General features: G+C 34.1%; 1 protein-coding gene across 4 annotated transcripts in view; it reads right to left on the bottom strand.

Annotated features, from left to right (window-relative positions):
- The window catches only part of Slob (Slowpoke binding protein), an 823,759-nt gene that overhangs the window by 229,468 nt on the left and 569,449 nt on the right, over positions 1-24,842 (bottom strand). For 2 of the 4 annotated variants that reach the window (XM_081762289.1, XM_081762290.1), the window contains exon 1: positions 12,842-13,502. The exons of 1 other annotated variant lie outside the window; for it this stretch is intronic. In XM_081762289.1, coding sequence (XP_081618415.1) covers positions 12,842-13,134 — 293 coding nt within the window. In that variant the 5' untranslated portion in view covers positions 13,135-13,502. Of the gene's footprint in view, positions 1-12,841; positions 13,505-24,842 lie in introns of those variants that run through there. One more of the 4 variants, XM_081762288.1, reaches the window with a different exon arrangement.

Here is a 24,842-nt window from a genome sequence, read left to right as displayed (position 1 = left end):
ACTATTAAAGCAAATAATCCGTCTCATGTTACAATTAGTAAGTTCCAGTAGAGTTTCCTCCACGACAATGTCGCCTCATACAACTGCGACATTGTCCCCCGAATTTTGACCAAATAACAGGATATTGTCATTCCCATCCACTATACTTGACAGTTATAGCTCCTGCAGACAACTTTCTGTTCCTGGAGTTGGAGTTCCATGTCATATTTGAGAGCGTGGAAACCATGAACACGTGAATAACTACAGAACTGAGGGGCACCAAAAACAAGAGTTTCACTCACTGTCTAATGAGAACCATTGTACATCGAGAGAAGAGGTGACTACGTACAGAGTGGGCCAGCTAAAATAGCCTGACAGGATTATGTGTGGACAATCCTGTAGGAAGTTGATAGGACACTTTATGAAATCACTTTATGATTTTTTTTTTAATTTATGAAATCTGTACGATAACTTTATTACAACAATGTGTATGGTACTACCAACTCTACAACAAGCATGCTTTTAAATGGCTTTGAAACTGCAGTTTCAAGTTTGCAGCGTAGTTTGATATTTTTCAAGGGCACAACTTTTAGTGCTTACAAAATATTAATATGTATAAACTTTAAAGAATATCCTAGTTTTTGAACAATATGTCAACAAAACTAACACAATTACTTTAAAATGTACTGCTTAAGAACAATGATTTGTTTTAGAAAATGTCCCGTAAATACTAAAAAAAGTCCCATCGTAAAATTTTAGTATTGTCTTTTACTTCTTACATAATTTCAAAAGTGTTAAAACGTACTACACATTTCAAAGGAAAATTTTAATGCTGCTCTCATTTTCGCTAGTAGTTTTAATTCTGTTTCACAAAAGTTCAGATCCCATTTTTGATTTGCTAAAACAAATTAAGACTTGTGCTATTTCCATTCTATTTTGGAAAGCTATGGAAAAGTGCATGTATGTTTTATTTGATATCATAACTGAATTAATATTCGTGAATGGCCATTGTTATTTCTTGTTTTCTATTTCATTATATAATAACATAAATTTTCCAATGTTCAACTTGTTAAAGATCATCTTCAGTTTTAGACTATCTAATGATTAAAGCTAGTATTAGAGTAATGTTTCTTTTAAACAATATATTATTTAATAACTTATATCTAGTATAACAATTTATTAACTGACAACATAGTTTTAGCCAAGCAAATTTCACTATTATGTAACATTAGGGAAATTATATGTTCTTTATATTTAAAATTGATTTCAGAGCTACGATTTTGAAGCTATGTTACCTGCATACTGCAGCTTTGCCTTGCTATTTGGAATGGTCGCATTAATCATATTCTCATTGGTCAGAGTATCTCATATATGAACGAGCTAAAGTTATTGTGGTGTAAGTAATTTTTTTCCAAACACAGTTGTATATATCTGACTCACATTGCTTTGCTGACAAACAAAACAGCTGTTTCCTTTACCACTAGAACTTCCAATGGCATTTGTTGCAGATCAATGAAGCTCTGACTTATTTTACATTTTTTGTTAACATATTGTCTTTTTTAAGTGACTTACACCACTGTAAATTTAATTCATCTATATTATTGTTGAATGACTTCTTGTCATAGGAAACCCTCTTGTTTGTTAGTTTCACGTACTGAACGTCCCTTTTCCACTACCAAAGTTATATAAGACTATAATTATAGTTAACTCGATATTTAAAGCCATAAACACCCACGTTGAATTGAACATGGAATTATGTACAAGAACAAATCGCGTCACAAGTACAACTTTAGGAACGTACTAAAATGTTTCTACATATGACAATTATAATGAATAATAGAAAAAGAATCAAATCTCGTAACGAACTCTTAAGTATTACAAAAAGAACTGGCTGAGCAATTCGTAGACAATAGAAGATACAAAACGAGATACCTAACCAATAGCTCAGAAGGGTGGACAACATTCCAACAAACCTTCGGAACCTTTAGCGTTACTACAGCTGACTCTTTGTAACAGATGTTTCAGTTCCCATCACGAACTAAAATCTCTTCTGCGAACAAGCATGAAGGTAGTTTGTTTCTTAAATGACCGATTAGTTCTCAGAAACAGAACAATAATTCTTCAAAAGGAAACTAAAATGATAAACAACACATTTTCTTAACCTAGAATTCACGGTTTTGTTTCCGGTTTGTGTAAACCTGCATTGGAGGAATCTACACAAAGAAACATTTTTTTTTACTAAAATTTTAGAAGGACGTCTAACATTGATTGGTATTTCAGTCTTGAAATTTATGACTTATTAATATTGATTTTATGACAATATATTGACGAAACTAAAGTGTAGTCACTTTCATTGTGTTATACTGTTTCAGCCACTGTTTTGGTGAAATGTACAGTACAAGATTATATATAACTTTCATAATCTACAGGCTATTATTTTCTCAGAAATGTCAATCACTATCTTTGATGAAGTTGTTTCAATACTTTTTCCAAGATACCTTAGATTTTTCGTATTTTGACCTTTTCCGTTAGTACCATAATTTGAACATACTTCCTTCAGTATCTTTGTTAAAATAAATCCAGCTCTTTTACCTAATTTTATAGAAAGAGAGGTAATGAAGAATATACAATTAAACATAGAAAGAGAGGCAGCTAGCATCTGAAAAATGCCACTACATCAAGTAATAAATGTTTTGTAGAATTTTTCTATAGCATAAAAATTTGTATGTTCAACAATTATGGCGTCATGAACGTCCTAAGCAAATTTATGGTCTATAATGAAATATTTGGAAACAGTGTTTAGCTTATTTAATATTGTTTTCTTATAGCATGCCCAGATGCCTTATTGAAAGCTTGCAGGTTCATAGGTTTAGAAGTACACAAAAGAACTAGATATATGGAAATTAGCCGGGATCGTAATACTGTAAATTATAGATGCCTCAAAGTCTCAAATAATTCTTTCGACACAGCGGATACCTTCAAATATCTAGGATCAATATTAATATACCAAAATCATATCCACGAATAAATTAAATATCGAATGAAAGTAGAGAATTATAGTTATTATTCAGTTCAAAATTATTTGTTGTCATGAATTCTGTCGAGCAATTTGAAGCTCAAAATATACAGAATGTCCCAAAAGTAATGTCGAAAAATGAAGCCACGGATTCCTTACACCAAAACAAGAAAAAAATGGACAGATTCTTGGGGAAAGAAACTCCACACCAGCCAGCGAAATAATGATAGGAGCTAGGAAGGGGGTTCAGAAAGACATACAAATTTTATCTGCTTGACATGTTAAATGCATGTTACATAACTGTGTCAGAGATTCTCCATACGTCATTTAGAGATTCACCGAATGTCTGCACGGCAGGGGTAATGGAACGGTACAGTAAAGATGGAAACCATACAGAAGGAAGTTATTACCCATGATGCAATTACACGCACATGTACAATGGTAATCAAAGCAAAGTTCACTTAGCATGGTTGCATAACCTCAGGGGGCAATGGAAAGTGGTATGCCAGATAGAAACTTGTAGAGAAAGGGTAGACATAAGAACAAGTGTAACTAGTTATACCATGTAATGAAATAACAGGCAAAATCCACAACGACGTACTGTATTTGTAACGTAGTATCTTACACATAGTAGCACTACAAACTACTAGGTCATACGTGCTAACAATAAACGCACCTACAGAAGATGTTCAAAGTGCTGTCCTCCCACATCTATGCAACGTGTTAATCGTGAGTTTCGAATGCATTCTATTACTTCCAGTGTGTTGTGTAACTTTTCACACGCATTTTCAATGCGGTTTCGTAAACCAGCAAGTTCCTTTTCCTAAGTGTGAAGTTCCTTTCCCCCACATTCGAAGCTAACTAACTCTGCCTCTATCCACTTCCGGACTATATGCCAGATAAACCTTTTTCTTATTTTGGTGTCAGGAATCTGTGGTTTCATTTTTCACCATTACTTTTGAGACATTCTGTATAAAATGATAATCATGCTTGTTGTGTTGTATTATTGCGAAACATGGTCGCTTACTTTAAGGAAAAGCGCACACAAAAACTATTTGAAAATAAAATCCTGAGACGAATATTCAGATCCGAGAGGAACGGAAATGGGAAATGTGGACACTTCATAACGAGGAACTGCATAATTTATACCATTTACCAAACATTGTTAAGGTCATCAAAGTCTAAGAGGATTAGGTGGGTAGGTCATATAGCAAGAATGGAAGAAGGTAGGAAGGATTTCAATGTTTTGACTGGAAATCTAATCGGAAAATAACCATTAGGAAGACCTAGACGCGGATGGAAGAACAATATTAAGATGAATCTCGCAACGATACGAGTACAAAGTAGAAACTAGATGCAGTTGGTTGAGGACAGAAGTCAATGGATAGCTTTTGTGAACGCGGCATTGAACTTTCAGGTTCCATAAGCCATACAATTGGTTAGTTAATGTCGTTTTCTGGGTACTGTCTGACTCTCTCGCTAGATTTCTGATAATATTTGTTGGGTTAAAGTTACTCATATTCCATACGAAATAAGGGGAGGAGAGCAAAGCCAAGAGCTTTCAAAATTGCGTATTAACGCAGTAAAAAATCGCATGAGCTGTGACACATAAAATGCATTACTGTGTTTTACATGTATTCCTATTTAATGTGCAATTCATATGCACATTAATGAAGCTATTTACATGAATTAAAAACAAACAAAAACAAACAAAAGTAATCTGTTGTTGGAGGATACTGGAACTAGTGCAATAGTCTGTGTGAACTAAGCGATGTGATGAATTTGTGGTCGCCATTAAAATTATAATACAGTAAGTGACATGATGGTGTAAGCTACTTGCCATTAGCTCTTACTTAAGTAGCTTCGGAAGACTGAGCTCTCTATTAGCACTATTTCAAATCTTCCACTCTCAAAATGTTTTATTCCACGCAATGACATATCTAAATAAATGAAATAGTACTACACAAGATCCTTGAAACTATTTAATTGCCAGTAAATAATAAGTATTCTTTTTTGTGTGCTCACGTTGATAAAGAAACATAATTAGATGTTGATAAAATTTAATAATAATTTAGTATTTTTTTACGTGATTGCATGCATATGGTGAAAACCATCAAGACATAGTTTGATGAATCATACAAATATTCATATTTTTAAACATGCGGAATATTATTAGTTTGAATCAGTACTTGAAACTTGTGGTTTTATTCAGAAAAGCAACTACTGTGGTTTTCTATTCAAGATTTTTTTCAAAATTGCACTAGTTTTAGAGACAAAATTAGTAGATATTTGTCTATGCAATCTCAGCCCTTCTCAACTTTCAGGGATAACACTTTTTCGAAACATAAACGCGGCAATGGGAAAACTTTTATGACCTTTGACTGAGAAATTTCAGCGAGAATCACAGAATTCATGGGGTGAATCTTGGTCTCTTCGAATACTAGCAATAAAAAAAATGGCAATACAATATTAGTTCAATTTTGAAATGAAATCTATATGAAGGCATTTCATAAGATCATCTTAGATGTTTACTTATGAATTTGTAATCAGTAAATATTTTCTTTTCCAAATTGGTAGAACACTGATTGAACCGCTGCATCACTAGATAGTCGCTACAGTCTGCCTAGTGGTGCTTTTACTTTAAATTACGGGGTTTAAGGTACAGAGATTAATGGAGTCGTTAAGTACCAAAATGGTTCTTGTCCATTCATAGCAAATCCCAGAAAAACTTAGAAGAAAAGTTGGATCTGCGTGTTTTGACGAATTGGAAATATTTCATTGTGTTCATGTGAAAAACTTGAACATCCTCAAATATATATAGTTCTACAAATCGCAACCATCTTAGTTTGTTTTTTTCGGTTCTCTGGGATTTGATATAAATGGTCAAGAACCGTTTTGGAACTGAACGACTCAATTGATAGTCTTAATGTATTTGTAGTATAGTGGAGACTATTTTTTGTGTTTTGGTAGAACACATTGTTAAGTATCTTCACTAATATTATTTATAGTTTTCCCTATTTTTAATAACTAACTCAATGAAAGAAAAATGGCTTCGGAAGTAGGCCTTGAAACATAGAAATAAATGCAATGATGTAAACTCATAGTTACTCTTTAGACATATAATGTAAAGTTTTGAGTGTTCGACAATTATGAGTTCATTAATGGCGAGACCTGAATTCAAAACTGACCCAAGTCCACCGAAATATTTTTTTTCAAGAGGAACAAAAACACTTTTTTTTTTAAAGAGAAGTATAGCAGTGAACGTTTTTATTTGAAAGTGCTTTTTTATGATTTGTGGTTGTTGACTTAGGATAGTATTCTATTCAGCAGTGACGGATTCAGGGGGGCGATCGGGGCGATCGTCCTCCCCACAGAAGAGGAAACTTTCATATTTTATATATAAATAAATCGATCTCAGAGATTGGAGCTCTTAAAACTAGCTCTAAGTAGCACAACCCACCGCCCCCCTCCCCCCAAATCTGTTCTGGATCCACTCCTGCTATTCAGATGAAATAATTTTGTATTAAAAATAAGATTTTGAGCTTAACTTAATAGATAATGTTATGCATGAATAGCGCTTGAGGCACAGATGCTGCCGAATAAAAAAGTTAACAAAAACGAAAGAAAAGTGGACTTGAAATGCTTTTCAGTTCTGGTCCTCAATTGCACACTGAAATTTCTGACCTATAAAAGAAGACCTGAGAACGATTATAAGTTAATTTAGCACGTATTATTAGTACGTGTTTTATAGATACTATGTAGCTTTTATTATATATATTGGATGTTATTTATTATCTTTGAGACATTCACTAAACTCCATAAGAATGATGAATAGCTTACAATTATTGTCTTTCCATATTTCATAGAAATATTAAGTATTTAGATCAGAATAATAGTAAAAACATGAATATTTTTTTATATAGGACCAACTGATAGGATGGCACGAAATGTCTACACTGAAAATATGTAACACAATTCAAGTGTGAGTGTTCCAATTTTGGCATGTTTAAAGTGGATTCGTGTGTAAAACTCAAGACATGGCTCAACTTTTAAGAGTGCCGTAATGTGCAGTGTGACGTTCGTTGTTTTCAACACGGCGGACACAGGCCAGTTGACGCTTGAGCAGAAAGTGAAAACAATGTTGTCTCACGCGAAAACAAAGAGTGTGGCTGTAACACAGGCACGTTTTCGTGTTCATTTTCGTACTAGGTGGGCATCTTGCAGACAAACTATGTATAGACTATCCGCAAAGTTCTAAACTGATGGCATTGTTTTGGAAACGAAATGACTGCGTCCCTCCGCAGTCCGTACTCCAGAGAATGTTGTCGTGGTGCGAGTGACTTTGATACGGAGCCCACGTAAGTCAACCAGAAGAGCTTCTGCTGAGTTAGGCATTGCACGTCATTCTCTTCAAAGAATACTACAGAAGGATCTGCAGTTATTCCCATACAATATTACAGTGTTGTATAAACTAACCGTGACAGACAAATGTAGGCGAGTTCAATTTGCTGAATGGGCTGTGGTGCACGTTGATGCAGTAATTTACAACACATGGTTCTCTGATGAGGTTTGCTTTCATCTAAATGGTTGTGTGAACAATCATAATGCGAGATTTTATTTAAATTTTGATTTATTTTTTGGTACAAGATGCTCCTAATGTTGTGCACGAGACAGAAAATTATGAGGTTAAAGTGGGGGAGGCGACTTCCACACATAGAATCATTACTCCATTATTTTTTCATTGAGACAGTCAACAGTGCACGTACATGAACATATTGCAAAACAATTTTCTCACCCAACTCTATGCAGCAGGGTTACCAATGGAAACTCAATGATTTGTGCCTGACGGAGCTCGATCCCAAACAGCAAGTGTTGTACTGGATTTCTTGAATGAATATTTTCAGCTCCATGTGATGTCTCATCGATATCCTGAACATTTTCTACATGATGTAATGTGCCCGTCACCCAGTCCGAATCTTAATCCCTGTGATTATTTATTATGGGGATATTTAAGGGAAACTGTCTAGTAGAGGAAATCGCGAAATCTCAGGGAACTGTGAGCAATGAGAGCATTTTTAGGGAATTGGAGATAACTTGTGTCGTAGGTTTATAAACAACGTCAGTCTTCGTCTCAATGAGGTGATACGCCAAAAACGTGCACATATTGATTATGCAATTCATGGTTATTAATCATGCACATCCCAAAGAATAAACCAGTGTTCAGTTGTATCACATACTTTTTTTTTTTGTATTAAAAATTATATTATTGAACTTATGTGTATGACATTTCGTGCGCCACCCTGTGTATACGTACTCTAGGTTTTGTTCACCTCATCGTATTAAATTGGGCTGTATTTACGTTGCAGGTAGTCACAAACATCTATACCTCAGGCTTAAATTGATGGCTTAGTCTTATTACTTTTTATTTCAGGAAAGGAGTCAGACAACTAGACTACACAAAATATTTTGTAATACTCCTACATGAGCGCGGTCTTTTGTTCTTAGGAAAATAGCGTAGTCAATTAGAACTAATTGAGTAAGACAAAGTACATTAGTTAATTAAAAATTATTTCAAATCTGGAAAAGCCATTTTCCTGTTTAACCCACTTTCTGGTCACAGTTGCGTAACGCAACAGTTGCTTTCTAGTGGCTCCATTGGGAGAAAGCTGGTTTCACATTCATTTTGCTTGTCTGTCAAACCCGTATCTCCACAACGAAAAAGAAAAAAAAACTATTGACAAATGATCAACAGATTCGGGGACAGAACCCTTGTTTTACTCACTGTCAGTCGTTTGCAATTCGTAACCTGTCTCTTGTTGGCCTATCCGGAAATCTATTGTGGATAAACTTCGATTAGAAACTTTCTGAAGTCATCTTTTGGTATTTATGCAGGTGATGAGGGCATTTATACGTATATATCTATATGCAAAAGGATAAATGTAACGATATATGGTGGCCAACTATTTGTAGACCTCTGGACAGATTTTGATGAGTTTTGGTACATGAGTGGATCATGACCTCACTAACATTTTTATTACATTAGTTTTCCTGAGACGATTTCCTAGACAGAGAACACGCCTTTCGGAACGGCATTCCAATGCTAATATATGATATATAATTCAACGACTATAGGTTCATTTTGTTCATTTGAACTGCATTTCAACCATAACTGTCTTTTCCTTTTTAAAATACACTTAAATTTTATTTCTAAGATTTTATTATATTGTATTCGACTGCAATTACGACTCTCCTTTAAGTATGCAACTGCAATATTATTAACTAAAAAAGAAATAGTTGTTGAGAGTTTATGCAGGCGAATTGTCATGCATTACGTTGATGCACTTCAAACGGGGTATGTTGTAGAAATGGCAAATATCGTTTTATGTTTGTTGCTATGAAGATAGCCTGTAAAAACACTTCAGAAATTCTTATGTCTAAATACAAAGTATTGTGTTATTTTCAACTAAAATCTGGTAACATTATTACTGATAGATACAATATAACTAGATGCTTCAATTCTAAAGCGGCAAAACGAATTAAAATATGAACATTTTCAGTCAAAAGTTGACCGAATATATATTAATATAGAACAACATTTTAAAAAATAAAAAAAAAAAATATATAAAGCCTTTATACTACTTTACTTCATAAGCACGTCATAGTTTTGGATACGAGGATAAGGCTCACACTTAAGACAGTATATATTAAATTACATCATGTTTAGAACATTCTCTTTAAATATCACTTTAAAAAGCTTAATAAATTATCATAATTTTCACAGTGTTAATTTTGAAATATGCTGAGGTAATAATGAGTAAATCGTGAATCATATTATTATTATTATTATTTGATCTCTTCAAAGATATTTAATCATGTTGTATTAATTAAAAAAAAACACTTCCTAAATGAGATTGATGAAACATGTACTAAGACACAATCAGTCAAATGTTCAAAAAATGACAATTTTAGTGTTGACTTTATATGTAGAACTAAATTAGGAAACAATCTCTAACATAATAAATATTTATTTTATTGTTTGTATGAGATTAGCTATGCGATGCCTTCTACATATATGATATTGTGCTTCTCTATTATATTGCACATATATTTAAAAACTGCGTAACGATTGTAACTTAACTCGTTTTTTTAATGTCATATATTTGTAACTGAAAAAATAACTATTGTTCTTGTTGACACTTTAAACATATTTATACATTAGTGTGTAGGGCTTGAGCTTTAAGTTACATATTGCGGTAGATAACCTTCTTGCTGCTTTTATGAAAATCAGTGAGGTTTTTTTTTTCATTTTGGTATCCTACTAATAGTTTGATGTCCTATGTTTTTTTATTCAGAATACATATTTCCGTGATGGTGAATAATATTCAATATAAACATGTTTGTACGAGATAAAATGGAGATACACATGTGAAGAAATGCTTTCCTTCATGTTTACGTGATTGTTGTTGTGAGCCAAGAGAGTTCAAAAATTTGCATGTGAAAGAAACATAGAAACTTTCTGTTGTGAAGTATCACTTCGTTTGTAGCACTGCGCAAGATAACGCAGTGTTCTACAATATGTACGAAAATAGGCAGCAAATACTTAAGTAAATTATAATTAAAATAAATTTAAGTTCAAAGATGAGAAATATAACGCTAAATAAAAAAATAAAAAAATCAGGAAAACTTTTTTCTTAACCAAAATAATGTGTTAAGAAAAACATGCTTTAGTCTCAAAAGCACATATATGAATCACAACTGGTTATTTCTGTCAGGTTCGATTTATGGTTGAAGTTTATGTGGTTTTGATTCCACGTAAATTGTTAAATCTAAAACATTCAGATTACACGCTCCTTGGTTTACATAGTCATAAGATCAATTCCACGATATGTGTATTTGATAATGAACAATTATACAGTTCATGTGATGTTTCCATTATTCTTTACTTTTAATTTAGTAACCATTTCATTGCATTTATTTGCATTTATTTCAAGCTACTTTAGCTTAAAAGACAAAACAATTGGACTTCAAATTATTATTTGCCACTACATCTACGAATATTAGAAAAAAGTAACGTAGTCAGTTTGAAATTAATCATTTGAGATTAAGTACTCCCTGACTATTGCAGTCTGAACTAAATCTATAATTCTTCGATATTTTTCAAAATATACGGGATCATTGTAAACGACAACCTTGTTGACCAACTAAGAACAAAAAATTTTAATTTACCGACTAGAATAAATTTAACTAATTTTTTATGCTCCAATCTGATTTGGTTTTTCCTCTGAAGTTTTTAGAAGAGTAACGGTGTAAGGTTAATAAGTGAGCTCCTTCGTGGCTAAGCGGTTAGTGTACGCGCATATGGCGTGGGAGACCCGGGTTCGATTCCCGGATGGAGCTCATATGGTTCGGATTCTACGTTAATCAGCAGGTACACGTCTCATATAGCCCCACTGCTGAACGGGATGTTAAACTCAAAAATCTACTCAGGTCAATAAGTAATTTCTGAACAATTAACCCTCTAATTCTTATATGTATGCAAATAGTTTTGATCTATAAACTCAAATATCTGTAGAACAAATTTCATATTCATTTAATTTATATAAAATGACGTGCGTATCTGTTTATGCATCAGATTTGAAATTTTCGCACAGAGTGTCACTTAGACCCACATTTTTTTTTTTTTTTTTTTTTTTTTTTTTTTTTTTTTTACACAGATAGATATTTACCACATCTAAAGCCGTTTTACGGTTTTCAATTCGAGAGAGGATTCGGGTCACGGGTTGTGCAGGTTCAAAAAGTACAGAAAGCCCTCAAGTTAGACAACCAAACTACTCTACTGTGCTTCAGTTCTCATACTGTTCGGTCGTTGCGAAAAACTAGCATTTTTGATAGCAATATATATACGTGAAAACGTTAGCTAAAATGTTTTTCACTTTAGTGTCTAACCTCTGAAAAATAAATTTTAGTTTCGTTCTGTTACTAGTTCTGAAATAGTGCAGTATATATATTGTATGTTTACTTAGTTACTCTTTCCGAATATCTGTGGACAACTTCAAATTAAAATAAAAGTTTTGAAGTCAGTAAACACAATAACTTCTTTTTATTAGAAATTAATACCAAATGAAATAGTTATAAGAAGAAAATCTAAAGTAAACTAAACTGAAATAAAACAGCCCAGGAAAGATTATAGCCATCAAAATTATACTGTTCAATCTCGATAAAGTTTCTGACTTTCTAGACTGGAGTCCTTTACCTCTTAAGTTAACTAGCTTACAATGATCTCACGAGTTTATAATCCAAACTGTTATGAAACATAAGTAAAATTCAAATTATTCTTAATATTATTTTCATCCAATTAATTTGTGACACAGTATGAATTTGAAAGAAAAAACAGAATTGCTAATCCAAATGATAATGATAATTCTGGTTTCTCGATGCTCAATTGTCAACAATGTTTGTCTATAAAAATAAGCAGTGGATAAATCTGAACGGAAATAGCTTCTACACATAAATATTGCATACAAAATAGGGCGACAGGAAGTCATATTAAAAAAAATAAAAAACGCCTATTAAAAAATATTGTTTTTAGTCACTGAATCTCAAATTTGACAACAGATTTGAAATTAATATTGCTACAACATTTGCTTTGGAACTGAAATTAACTTTTCTTATTAGTAAACAAAATTTATCTCGTGTTAAGAGTATGCTATGTAACTTTCTTTGTATTATTACATCTGTATTTTTAGAAAAGGTACACTCTTTTAGGTACTTAGTCTTAACAACTAAAAGTAAAAGAACTAATGACACTTAGCCTGCTGTCATCCTCAAATTTAATCAAAGAATTACCTGAGAGGAAGAGATAATTTCCTGTCAACCATCGCTGTAACTGTTGGTAGAGCAGCAGGCATATGCCGCCATGGAAGCAATGCGGTAAGAAACTTCGTTACACCAGTTGGTCTTTTAGGCGGTTCCGTTTCGTCTAAAGTGATTTCGGAGGGAGGTTTTTTCGGATGGGGCCTTAAAAATTTCCGTGGTGGTCGGTCATAGTTTATGTTGGGTCTGCGGTAATTAAATCTGTCGTGAGCGTTATGCAGGTACGGATTCCCACCTTCAAGTCTACGTCTATAAGAGTCAAACATGGCAACACTACAAACACAATAGTAACAAATTTATACGAATCACTCACACATCCATTGTTAACATCAAGTTGCTTTTTCACTCGAGACATTCAAGCTGCGGAGAACACGTACCCAGAACACAAAATCAGCCGAAGAAACTTGTTTTCTTCGTTTTTCAAATCGAAAAATATGACGACTCTTTGCTAGGTTCCTGTTCTTTCGAGTTGATCGCTCAAAGCTCTTCATAGTATTAAACGCTGCGCACTCTTTCTGACGGTTACCGTGACGTCATAAAGACACGCAAGGCCAACAACAATGATTTGATCGCTTAACTGCAACAATGCTTTCTCGCCGCAGCTCCGCCATTCCCTACCGGCTTCTTTTCACGTCTTTCTTCTTTAATAGCGTGTACCTTAATATTCCCCCTCGCCTTCCCAACATGCTTGCGCTGTTTGACAATTGACTGACGAGCTGTGCGGCGATCAGATAGTTCTACCCGTGACGATATGACGACACGGGAGCTTGATGGAGTTGGTTGGTGGGGAGCGGGCCAAGGTCCTAAGTGAAGATGATGCTCACTTAAGTTAGAGAGACCTACAAAGGCTTCTGATAAATCGCTTCGACACAAAGCCAAGGCGTTTGTTGTCAGAACAGTTGAATGTTCCCAACGCGCTCTCTCTCTTCTCTGTCCCATAACAGCCACCGAAAGAAACAATTACCGGTAGAAGGTCCCATCAACATGTGAAGATATCTGTAGCAACCTGGTTTCGTGGGTCAACTGGAAAATCCATAACTAAAAATAAATATATATTGGCAAAGACTTCGATCAATTTTACTTCTGCCGTGAAACAACACGAATAAAATTCTTTAGCGCGCATGATCTCGAAGCCATTAAAACTGCACGAAATAATACCACTCACACCACAAGATCTGGCATGATAAAGATTGATACAAATGGTTCCCGTGTCCCGAAGTCAATAATACATTAGAGTTAAAATACATCCTACCTCCTTCCCCACTTCCTGCAGGAATGTACACATACATCGCTTTTGGATGTTTGAAAAGTGCCATTCATTTCTTGTTTTATTTTCTCCTTCTTTTTACTTAATGGACGGACAGCAAAGTAAAGAAAAGAAAACGTTCCTTAACAACATAAAACAAAGAAAAAAACATTCCTTAACAACATAAAACAAAGACCTAGCAAAGTTTCAGTACTTATCTTGATTTTTGCGGAGAGTTTACTCTGAACATTAATGTCCCGAAAGAATAGATAATTACCATTTGAATTATGTATAACAGGGATATTTCCTGTACTATCTATATTACTTGCGATGTGGCTATAGTAAGCTATTTTTATTTGTATTATTTTGTGAAAAAATACAAACCGATCTACAAAGTACTTCTTGCTCAAACTTCACTATCTAAATCAAAATTCTACAATATTGCGAGCGCTTAAAAATAGTAATACTATTTTTTTATCAATCTATAGACCTCATCGAGTTGGCATGGATGGATGTAAATCCTCATGCATGGTTCACGATTAAAAAGACATTATTTTACTTAAACCTAAAAGAAAATGATGCCTAGTGCACAATAATCGCATCACCCATCAAGATGAAACTGACACTGAGGCATACACTAATCGAGCTTTTGATCATGGCACTAGCAAGTAAACAGCGCACATTATGGCAAATGAAATATAGACAAAAATTATTAACTCGTAAACTTTTATTCTTGTTTACCGATATTATTGATATATATTTATATATAGCAATTAATACATCATTTCCTGATAAACAAAATTTACATGTTTGTTCATGCTTAATATTCGAGAAGATTGAGAAAAATGACTTTTATTGTGCAAAAATTATCTTATTCGTTGACTAATCGATAGTTTTTTTTTCCATAAACAAAGAAACAAGTACTATTAGTTTGAAACTTAGTTTACATGTATTAAATTTGAAGTAAAAATTTATAGAGGCGAATTTTGCCCTAGTAGGTTAAATGTATGGAAGTTAGGTGTTAACTTGTAGAGAGGGGAGAGACGTTAAAGGAGAATTTCAAACCGAAGTTTTTGAAATGAAAAATGAAATATTTCAATTTTACGTCAAACGGTTATGTCGGCTAGGCTAAAGGAGAAATGATGATGAGAAATGAATGCAATAGTGGAATAAATAATGTGGTAGGAAACGGAAGAACCCCGAGAAAGCTAAAGAACACGTTGCTTGTCTACCACAAAGCCCACTTGGCACTAGCTGGGATCGAACCAAGGTCCCCATGCACCAGAGATGAACGCTCTACCACTGAGCCACCGTGCCCCCAAAATAAGGTTTTGAAGAAATATTTGAAAACGAAATAGTCTACAACTTAGATACAAGTAAATGACGATATTACACAATGCAGAACTTAACAATACATATTCGTCACCATATATCATACATCACACAATCGAGACATCGAAAATGGGAGAAATGCGTTGATCACGCAAAAATACGCACAAGATGTGTGTACATATTTTTAATATGGAAGTTTCTGTTAAAAATTTGAGATGGTCGAGAAGGAGATGGAAGGAGGATATATAAGAACGTATCTAAGGTGACACATACATAATGTAGCCTAAGTAGCAAATTATCACTGAAAGTGTTAACGATCATACCCACTCGTGGATAACTCACGCGCTTTGTGTGTACATGGTATCAGATTCGATTGTCGGTGGAGCACCTTACTTGGATAGAAATCAAAGTAGTGGTTTAGATCCCACTCTAGAGTCCCTATGCAGAGTTGTTTCTAGCATTGCATTAAGAGCTTGACTAACGCGTGATGCTAAGTTCCTTATTTAGAAACACGTTCGTGAATAATAGTAAAGGAAGTAGCAGCAAGTTTGCTCTGCCCTATATTAAAGGTAGCATTCTAACAGTTTCTTTGTGAAGCTGAAGACAAATTTTCAATCAAATTTGGACGGCCACCGGATTCGAATCCAGAACCTCCCGTTGCAAAAAGATCACAGCTAGTCAGCCTCCTATGGTGGATTTTTGTTTGTGCGGCGAAGCACCTTCTGGTTTAATAAGCCACACAAATTAATTAATTAAAACTCATCTGTAAGGTTAATTTAAATTTTATTTCAACTTTGCGTTTTCATTCATTAATAATACATGGAACAATGAAGAAAGAAACATTAGTCGATAGACTCTCGGTTGCCGGATAGATTACCTACAACAAAACCCTTATATGCTCGGTTAGTTTTCTATATTCTTCACTTAATCCTTAGCACTTTTCTGTTTGAAACGAAGGCTATGTATTAATTTTGAATTATTTAATTTCACTGTGAGTATAAAAATCAGTACAACTATTTTCTTAAGATTTGCTCCTTATTTTTTACGTTACGTCTCGAATTATTGCAACAATATTTATCTTCCTTTGAGCTCCATACGTTCCAAATTTTCATCCAGAGAGAGAAAGAAAGTAATATTTCGAAATAGCGATAGATGGCTCTCCTGGTAATCGTTATATCGGTTGACTGTCGTTAAAGTTAAGATAGAAAACTAATACTTTCCCCATACTTTCAATCCTCTTGAAAATTTCCAGACATTTTAAATAATAACAATGTCTACATATTTAATATAAATGAAAAAGGTCAAAAGAAATTAAAAATGGTGAGAATTCAAGGTCAGAAAGTTCTATTCTTAATATCACGACATGAAGTCACGATTTTAATACTCCTTTTATTCTTCTAAAATGTAATTTTTATAACACTTGGATTTTAAAAACCTATGACGTATTTTAAATGACGTATTTCTTTTATATAATATGCTTCTTCATCTTCTATCTAGCTGAATTATACATAAAATTAAAATACCATGTTTTTTTTTCTAAATTTATCAGTCATAGGGGGAAATATATGATTTAGTATTATTAAGTAATAATCATATTTGTGTAAGATTTCATATTGATTGGTATTGCGTGTTAACAGAATCAAGCATATTGAACAACTGAATAAAAATATATTTATTTGAAATATAGGTATTTTACTAGAATAGCATTTTATTGTTTCAAAACACCAGTAAAAACACCAGTAAGAACACCAGTATAGTAAGCAAATACGTTATTGATTCCATTAACTAACGTCTAATTTCTAATAATGCGGATCTTTCAACAAGTGATATTTTGTTCTTCTCTCTCTCTCTCTCTCTCTCTCTCTCTCTCTATATATATATATATATATATATATATATATATATATATATATATAAAACTAAGGGGCCGCGGTGGCTCAGTGGTAGAGCGTTCACCTCTGGTGCGGGTTCGATCCCTGCCTTCGCCAAGTGAACTTTGTGGTGGACAAACACCATGTGCGTGGGTTTTCTCGGGGTTCTCCCGTTTCCTCCCACTTTCTTCATTCCACCATTTCATTCATCTCTCATCATCACCGTCTCCTTTAGCCTAACCGGCATAATCGTGGGACGTAAAACTCAAAAATTTCATTTCATATATATAAAACTACATGAGCTGACATAAATTATTGAGCACTTTCTGTGGAGCTACAATGATTAAATCTGGCATGATTGTAGCTTTCGGAGAAAACCGACACAAAAATTGCCAGAAGTGTATATTTTTAATTCTTAGGGAGTCTAAAGGGGGAATGAAGAATTTCCCCATGTTATTTAAATGGCTGTTTATTTTGTTTTTTTTTTTTTTTTTTTTGACCTATACTCTCATTCCTTAGGTACTTGGAATTGGAATATGAACTTGAAATTAGGTATGCTTGTACGTTTTTGTTAGCGTTAACTAAGTAAATAAGTAAAAATAAAAATTTCTAACTGTAGAGTGGTTTTATGGGTGACTGAAATATGTTTTCCATGTTTTTTATATAGGACACCTTTTACACCCCCAAATTATTGGGCACTTCCTGTAGGACTACAATGATTAAATTTGACATGATTGTAACTTTTTGGGACTAACCGACAGAAAAATTGCCAAAAATGAATATTTTTAATTTTTAGAGGGTCTAAAGGGGAGATGAAGAAATTCCCCATGTTATTTAAAAGGGCTGTTTTTTAGGCATATAATCTCATATTTTAAGTACTTGAAATTGGAATAAAAACTTGAAATTCGGTATGCTTATGCGTTTCCGTTAGCGCTAACTAAGTAAATAGCTAAAATAAAAAAAAATTCCAACTGTAGAGTGGTTTTATGAGGAACTGAGAAATCTTTCTCATGTTATTTATATGGGACATCTTCTACACCCCAAAATGTTTAGGCACTTCCGGCAGGATTAGAATGATGAAATTTGACATGATTGTAGCCTTCCAGGACTACCTACAGGAAAATTCTCACAAGTGAATATTTTTTAGATTTTAAGGGGTGTAAAGGGCAGATGAAGAAATTCCCATGTTATTTAAATGGGCGTTTTCTTGGGATACAAAATCTTATCTTTTAGATAGTTGAAATAGGAAAAAACTTGAAATTTTGTAGAATTGTTGATTTAAGAGGTGCGAGGCCGTAGGCCGAGTAAAGGTGAGGGTCAGGGGGCTAAGCCCTCAGCTGTGCCAAATTCAGGAACTGTAATTAAAGAGCAAATGCACAAAATTCACTATTGATGCAAAGGCTGATACCTAAGAGATGCGAGGCCGTAGGTGGAGGAAAGGCGGGGGTCTGGAGGCGGAGCCCCAGCTTGCCAAATGTTAGTATATATATATATATATATATATATATATATATATATATATACCGATACCTATGAAACGAACATACATTGCCATACATTGGCTTGGCGGTTTGCATTCCACCAGGCGACACTATATGGTCGTCCAATGGGAAACCGTATTAGATGGTCTCCTCTCACCATCGCTAATGCGTAGAAATCAACTTTGAAAATTCACGTTGAAGGTCCCAACGGTGCTGAGATAACTTTTTTTGGGGGGGGTAACTGCAGTCAGGGTTTCATCGGCAGGTGCGCGACAGTCCCGAGCGTATAGCTTGTCGAGCGTATAGTTCAATATACATCAAGGCGCGTTGGATCACCATAAGTTCTCACTTCGCAGTTGGTAGCTGTGATCACCATTGGCTGCGCGCATGCGCTTTGTGCTTTTTGCAGACAGAGAGATTTGTCAAGGTTTCGGAAGCTAGAAAGAACAGCATGAATCAAGGGATCAAGCAACGATAAAAATAATAACTGAAAAAAATACTGAGAGAATATTCAAGACGAAAAGAAAAAGTAATATATATTTTTTTAGCTTGTGCATAGAATAATTGTGACTTTCTGCAGATAATTTTTATAATACGTTGTTTTAAATATTATCATACATATTAATCGTGTGGGATGTCAAATACTTTTAGAAACAGGGTTGGGCGTCTTTGGGCCACTTTCACATGATAAAAGCGGAAAGTTACTGGCAGATGTTTTAAAATGTTTTACCGTCATTTATAAGAAAATTGTCAATAGTTTTATACAATTTCGTCTAAATCTCCGATACGTTGCCCTCAAAGCCGTTGGTAGAAGGGGACGAGCAGGGCGGTTGCCCCGGGCGCTGATAGCAAGACGATGCCGAACGAGAGAGAAGAAAGAAAATGTACTGGAAATGAGTAAGAGACGCATCGATCCTAAAAAGTATTAACGCCCTATGAAATCAATATTATTCTAGGTTTGCAAAAAAAATAGAGTTAAAAGTTTTCTTGCTTGTTGTGCTCTCAACACAAGCATTTCACTCACAGTCCCAACAAGTTTTTACTTTTATGTAACACTTAGATGTTGATAAAATTTGGCAGGTAGATACCACACTTGATATACACGAATACCTGTTTTTTTTTTGTTGTTGTTGTTTGTTTGTTTTCTGCGGAAAAAAAATGTATTATGGGGCAAAATCCCCAAACCAAAATTTTGAAAGTTGACGCCCGAAATGCAAGAAGAAGTGGACCGAAGTGAATGAAATTGTGCACAGACAAGATAGACGTAAAATGAGGGATTTTCCTGGAAAAAATGATTGGTGGGGCACATGCCTCTGGAAAAATTTGATCACAAAATATCAAATGTGCTAATAACAGAATGTCAGAAGTGCCTTAAGGACATGAAGAATTGCAACGAAACTTTGTGTAGGGACAATAAGCAAAAATAAACTAAAGAGTGTTTTGTATTTTCTGCGGAAAAACGATTATTGGGGGCAAAAGCTCCCACCCAATATTTCGAAATTTGACGCCCGAAGGTAATATGAAGTGGACCGAAGTGAATTAAATTGTGCACAGATATTGTAGATGTAAAATAAAGGAATACGTGTTTCGTATTTTCCTTAAAAAAAAAGAACAAACAGTTGGGTGGCACGGACCCCTCCAAACCTTTAATCACAAAATATCAAAAGTGCTAATAACAGTATGCCAGAAGTGTCTAAAAGACATGAAGAATTGCAACGAAACTTTGTGTAGAGACAATATGTAAAAATATACGAATACTTGTCTCTAATTTTCTGCGGGAAAACGGCCTTAGGAGGGCAAAAGTCCCATCCAAAATTTTGAAAATTGAAGCCCAAAAGGCAAGAAGAAGTTACCCGAAGTAAATGAAATTATGCATAGATATTGTAGACTTAAAATAAAGGAGTACATGTTTCGTATTTTCCTGAAACAAAGAAATAAATGGGTGGAGGACAGACCCTTCGAAATATTTAATTACGAAATATGGAAAGTACTAATAAGTATACTTTCGAAGTGCCTAAATTACATAGAGAATTGCAACGAAAGTGTGTTAAGACACAATACACAAAAATATGCTAACGCGTATTTTTTAGTTTGTGCGAGAAAAGTGTGTGGATGCCAAGGTCCTTTCCTAAAAGTAGTAAATAATAAAGCAGAAGCGCAGGAAGGAGTGGACTGAAGCGAATGAAATTGTGTATAGATCTTGTATATGTAAAATAAGGCAATACGTGTTTCACAAGTAGCTAGGGGGCGCTATGTTCAATCTTTGAACTTGAACTTTTGAGGGAAGAAGCACGACACACTCGAAATTCAGTGTATAGATTCCTACTTTTGGGTCATCTATCTATTGGTTAAAGTTCACTTTTTCACACTAGTTTTTTTTTTCCTACCTATAACGTATTTTATAGTATTTCGGGATGCGCCTTTAACCCTTACAGTGTTTTTCCCATAAACAAAAACACGTGTCGATTTATTTTCTGTTTACTGCTGATGTGCCAAATTTGAAGCAAATCGGTATGGGACACTTGGGAAACACGAATTGCTTTATTTTACATATACAATATCTACACACAATTTCATTCGCTTCGGTCCACTCCTTCTTGCGCTTCTGCGGTAATATTTGCTTTTTTTTTCGGAAGGGCCTTGGCCCCAACACTGTTTTTCCGCACAAACTAAAAACACGTGTTCACTTATTTTTCGCCTATTGGCCCTACACAAAAAGTTGCCAAAGTTTCATAGTAATTCTCCTTATCCTTTAGGCATTTCTGATATATACTTATTCGCACTTTTGATTTTTCGTAATCAATGGTTTGGAAGGGTCTATGCCCTGCCAACCTGTTTTATGTTTTTTTTTTCTTTTCAGGAAGATACGAAATACGTATTCACTCGTTTTAATTCTACAATATCTATGCATAACTTCATTTACTTTTGTCCACTTCTTCTTGCCTTTCGAGCGCCAACTTTCAAAATTCGGGGGCTTTTGCACCCTAAAACCGTTTTTCCGCAAAAAAAAGGAGGTATTCGTTTATTTCATGTGTAATATCTACCTGTCAAATTTTATCAAAATCGGAGTGTTGCACTTCGGAAGTGTTACATGTTAGTACTTAAAGAAAGTGATTACTGTATATGATTTGTTAATGACGATGTGATATATAAGGTGCCAAGTAATGATTTATAGTGCACTCAAGAGCGTTTTCAAAATCCGAGGCACTCAAAGTCTGAGTCTGAGGTACGTTGATGGTGATGGGTTTGCTTAGTTAATCATGCTTTTCTACCCAATCGGATTAATCACGAGCACGACTGTGAGAATAAAGATACAAAAACGAGAGGAGTGAAGAGACAAGCGATGATATGCAAGCTGCTGTTAGCGCGGGAATATTGAAAGTAAAGGTAAACAAGAGGAATAATAACATTTTCAAACTTCAAGCTGTTGTAGAAAAAAAGGGTTAAGGAGTCAGAGCTTAACCGAACGAATTTCGTCTTTTTCAAGGACTGATCACTACCAATATATATATATATATATATATATATATATATATATATATATATATATATATATATATATATATATATATATTAGTCCTTTGATATATGAAATGTTTCCAATTTGAAGGAATTGAAATCGTTTCTCCATCAACTACTTGTATCACCAGAATATTTTCTTTTGTGCATATGTATCTAGTTTTCTGATTTTTCTATCAGCATACATACAAAACATATACACATATATAATATATATGTGTGTATGTGTGTTAGTGTATTTTTAATATGCTAATTAATAATAAGTAACCTTAAATTCAGAACTTTCATTCCTTAAGAGATTAAGTAATTACTATTATTTTAAAACGTTGTAGCCAACTATATTTTGGATTTGAAATACAGCATGAAACATATTCTTCAGCTCCATAGATCAATATTGAGAAATTCGCAAAGAAGACTCCTTCTAAATTTCCGTTACATTTCACAAAATATTTTTACCGTAAAAAAGTTGAAATTAAAATGTTATTTGTGTGGTTACCTGCAGAATAAAATTACAAAAGTTTACAATTATTACTGGAAATTAATGCTATAACTCATTTCGAACATTTTAAAAGCACATAGTTTCTAATGTATTGAAATTTCATTTCTCATCGATAGTATGATATATTGTAAATAGTTGTCCTGTAAGTTTCCATAACTGTTCTCCAAGTGGATTTGTATAGAATCAAAGGGAGTTTTGTCAAGTTTAAAAAAAAAATCCAAACTAAGCCTCTTGAAAGCATTTCTTATTAGTAAAAGAATACATAATGATCGATTTTGGTGTCGTAACGCTCTTTCAAGCAGCTTAATAAAAATTCAGCGTAGCATAACAACAAAAGCTGCTTTTCTTATACGGTAAAAAAAATGCTTGGTAAGGAGACTGTACTGGGTGCCGAACTTTATATCGCCCCGGACACCGAAATCTCTAACTGCGGCTCTGGTTGCCGGTATAAAAAAAAAAAAAACTGTTGACATGTAAAAAGTTCGAACGGAGTGCCTACAAAACGGAGTACCAAGCTCAGCAATGGTGTATGGCAAGCTTAAATAATGAGAAAGGCACATAACTTTAAAAAGTCGGCACTATCAAGCCCTTAAATGAGATATGAACTTCCTTCTCTGAACATTTGTAATCTCTAGGTTGAAATTGGTAAGGGCAATTTTAATTTTTCATTGTTGGGGAAGGACAGGGAGATTGCGCTGATAATTACAGTCATCTGCTTTCGAGCTTCTTTAAAAGTAATTTCATGTGTTTAGGTATAAGTGTTCCTCGTTGTTCAATCACTTATTTTTGTCCTTCATGATTCTTTGTTTTTTGCTAGGGTATGTATGCAGTGTTAAAGTAATTGAAGTAAATTATGTAAGTCGGTTCTTAAAATAATTTAGTGCAGACATTACTACATAATTATTGGTCAAGTAATTAAGTTCTATTACTGACGCTTTTATTCAAAGTAACTGATAATCTTTCATATTGTGTGTAAATTGAAGAAATTATTTTCTAATAAGAAAATAATTTATCAATACCTGTATTTTCATTTCAATTATGTCTTTGTGATCATGTTTGTGAAATTTTCCGTGTTACAAGCTTTGTTTACTTAATATACATTAATATCATCGCTGAGCAAATCAGAATGTTTTAATTTAGAAAGTTGAACATTCACATTCAACTTGATAAACTAGTTCTATTTTACCCACGGCCGAAGAAGAGAGTTGTTCCGTTGAAAGCTCTCATTACTTATGTATACTTTTCTCGAGTAATCTTGATGGGTACGAAGTTTTAGTTATGTTGTCAAACCATACCTTGATTTGAGCCTTCCAAATTTCATCCTATTTTCCACTGAAAAGTATCTGTAATTCAATAACGAAATAATTATATATGATAATTCAAATTCATCGTAATTTAGCCCACGACAAATACTTTACCATTTTATATCGTAAAGGTCAGATCCGCCCCATTGTAACAGAGCGGTGCTTGAGCGATTGACCGTAGAAATTCAAACTGCGATTAGTGGTAATTTCACAGCATTGTTTAATTACAAGCGTAAACTCTTTAGTCAGTAGACAGGAGGACGTGGATCATGGGTTAAAGTTGATGACGATGGGTTTTGAAGGGTAGTGAGTCAGAATGCGTCACGTTATGTAGTGGGCGAGATTGGGTCACGGTGGGTCGAAGTGGGTCATGGTGGATGGTGGGTCAGAGTGGGTCATGGTCACGATGGGTGGTGAGTCAAGTTTGCATTGACCCACACCATCTGAACAGTGATCAGAAATAATGAAGCAAGCATCATTCCTTCTGCTCACTGTTCAGATATTTTGTCCTTTATATATTTTCCTTGGAACAACATAAACATCATAGTCTAATACTTGAAAGCTTTGAAGGTTGCTTGAGATTCCGCCATCACTTCTTCAAATTTGACGTATTATACGAAAAGTAACAATGCACTGTCGTGCCTTTCTTTGCTAAACAAATGCATTTTTAATTATATGCGTAACTGTGGTCCCAATGCGGATAAACAATACTATTGCATTTG

The sequence above is a fragment of the Thermobia domestica genome, chromosome 6 (genome assembly GCF_964235325.1).
Source record: "Thermobia domestica chromosome 6, izTheDome1.hap1.1, whole genome shotgun sequence".
NCBI classification, from domain to species: Eukaryota; Metazoa; Arthropoda; class Insecta; order Zygentoma; family Lepismatidae; genus Thermobia; species Thermobia domestica.
This window is presented reverse-complemented; position numbering and strand designations above follow the sequence as displayed.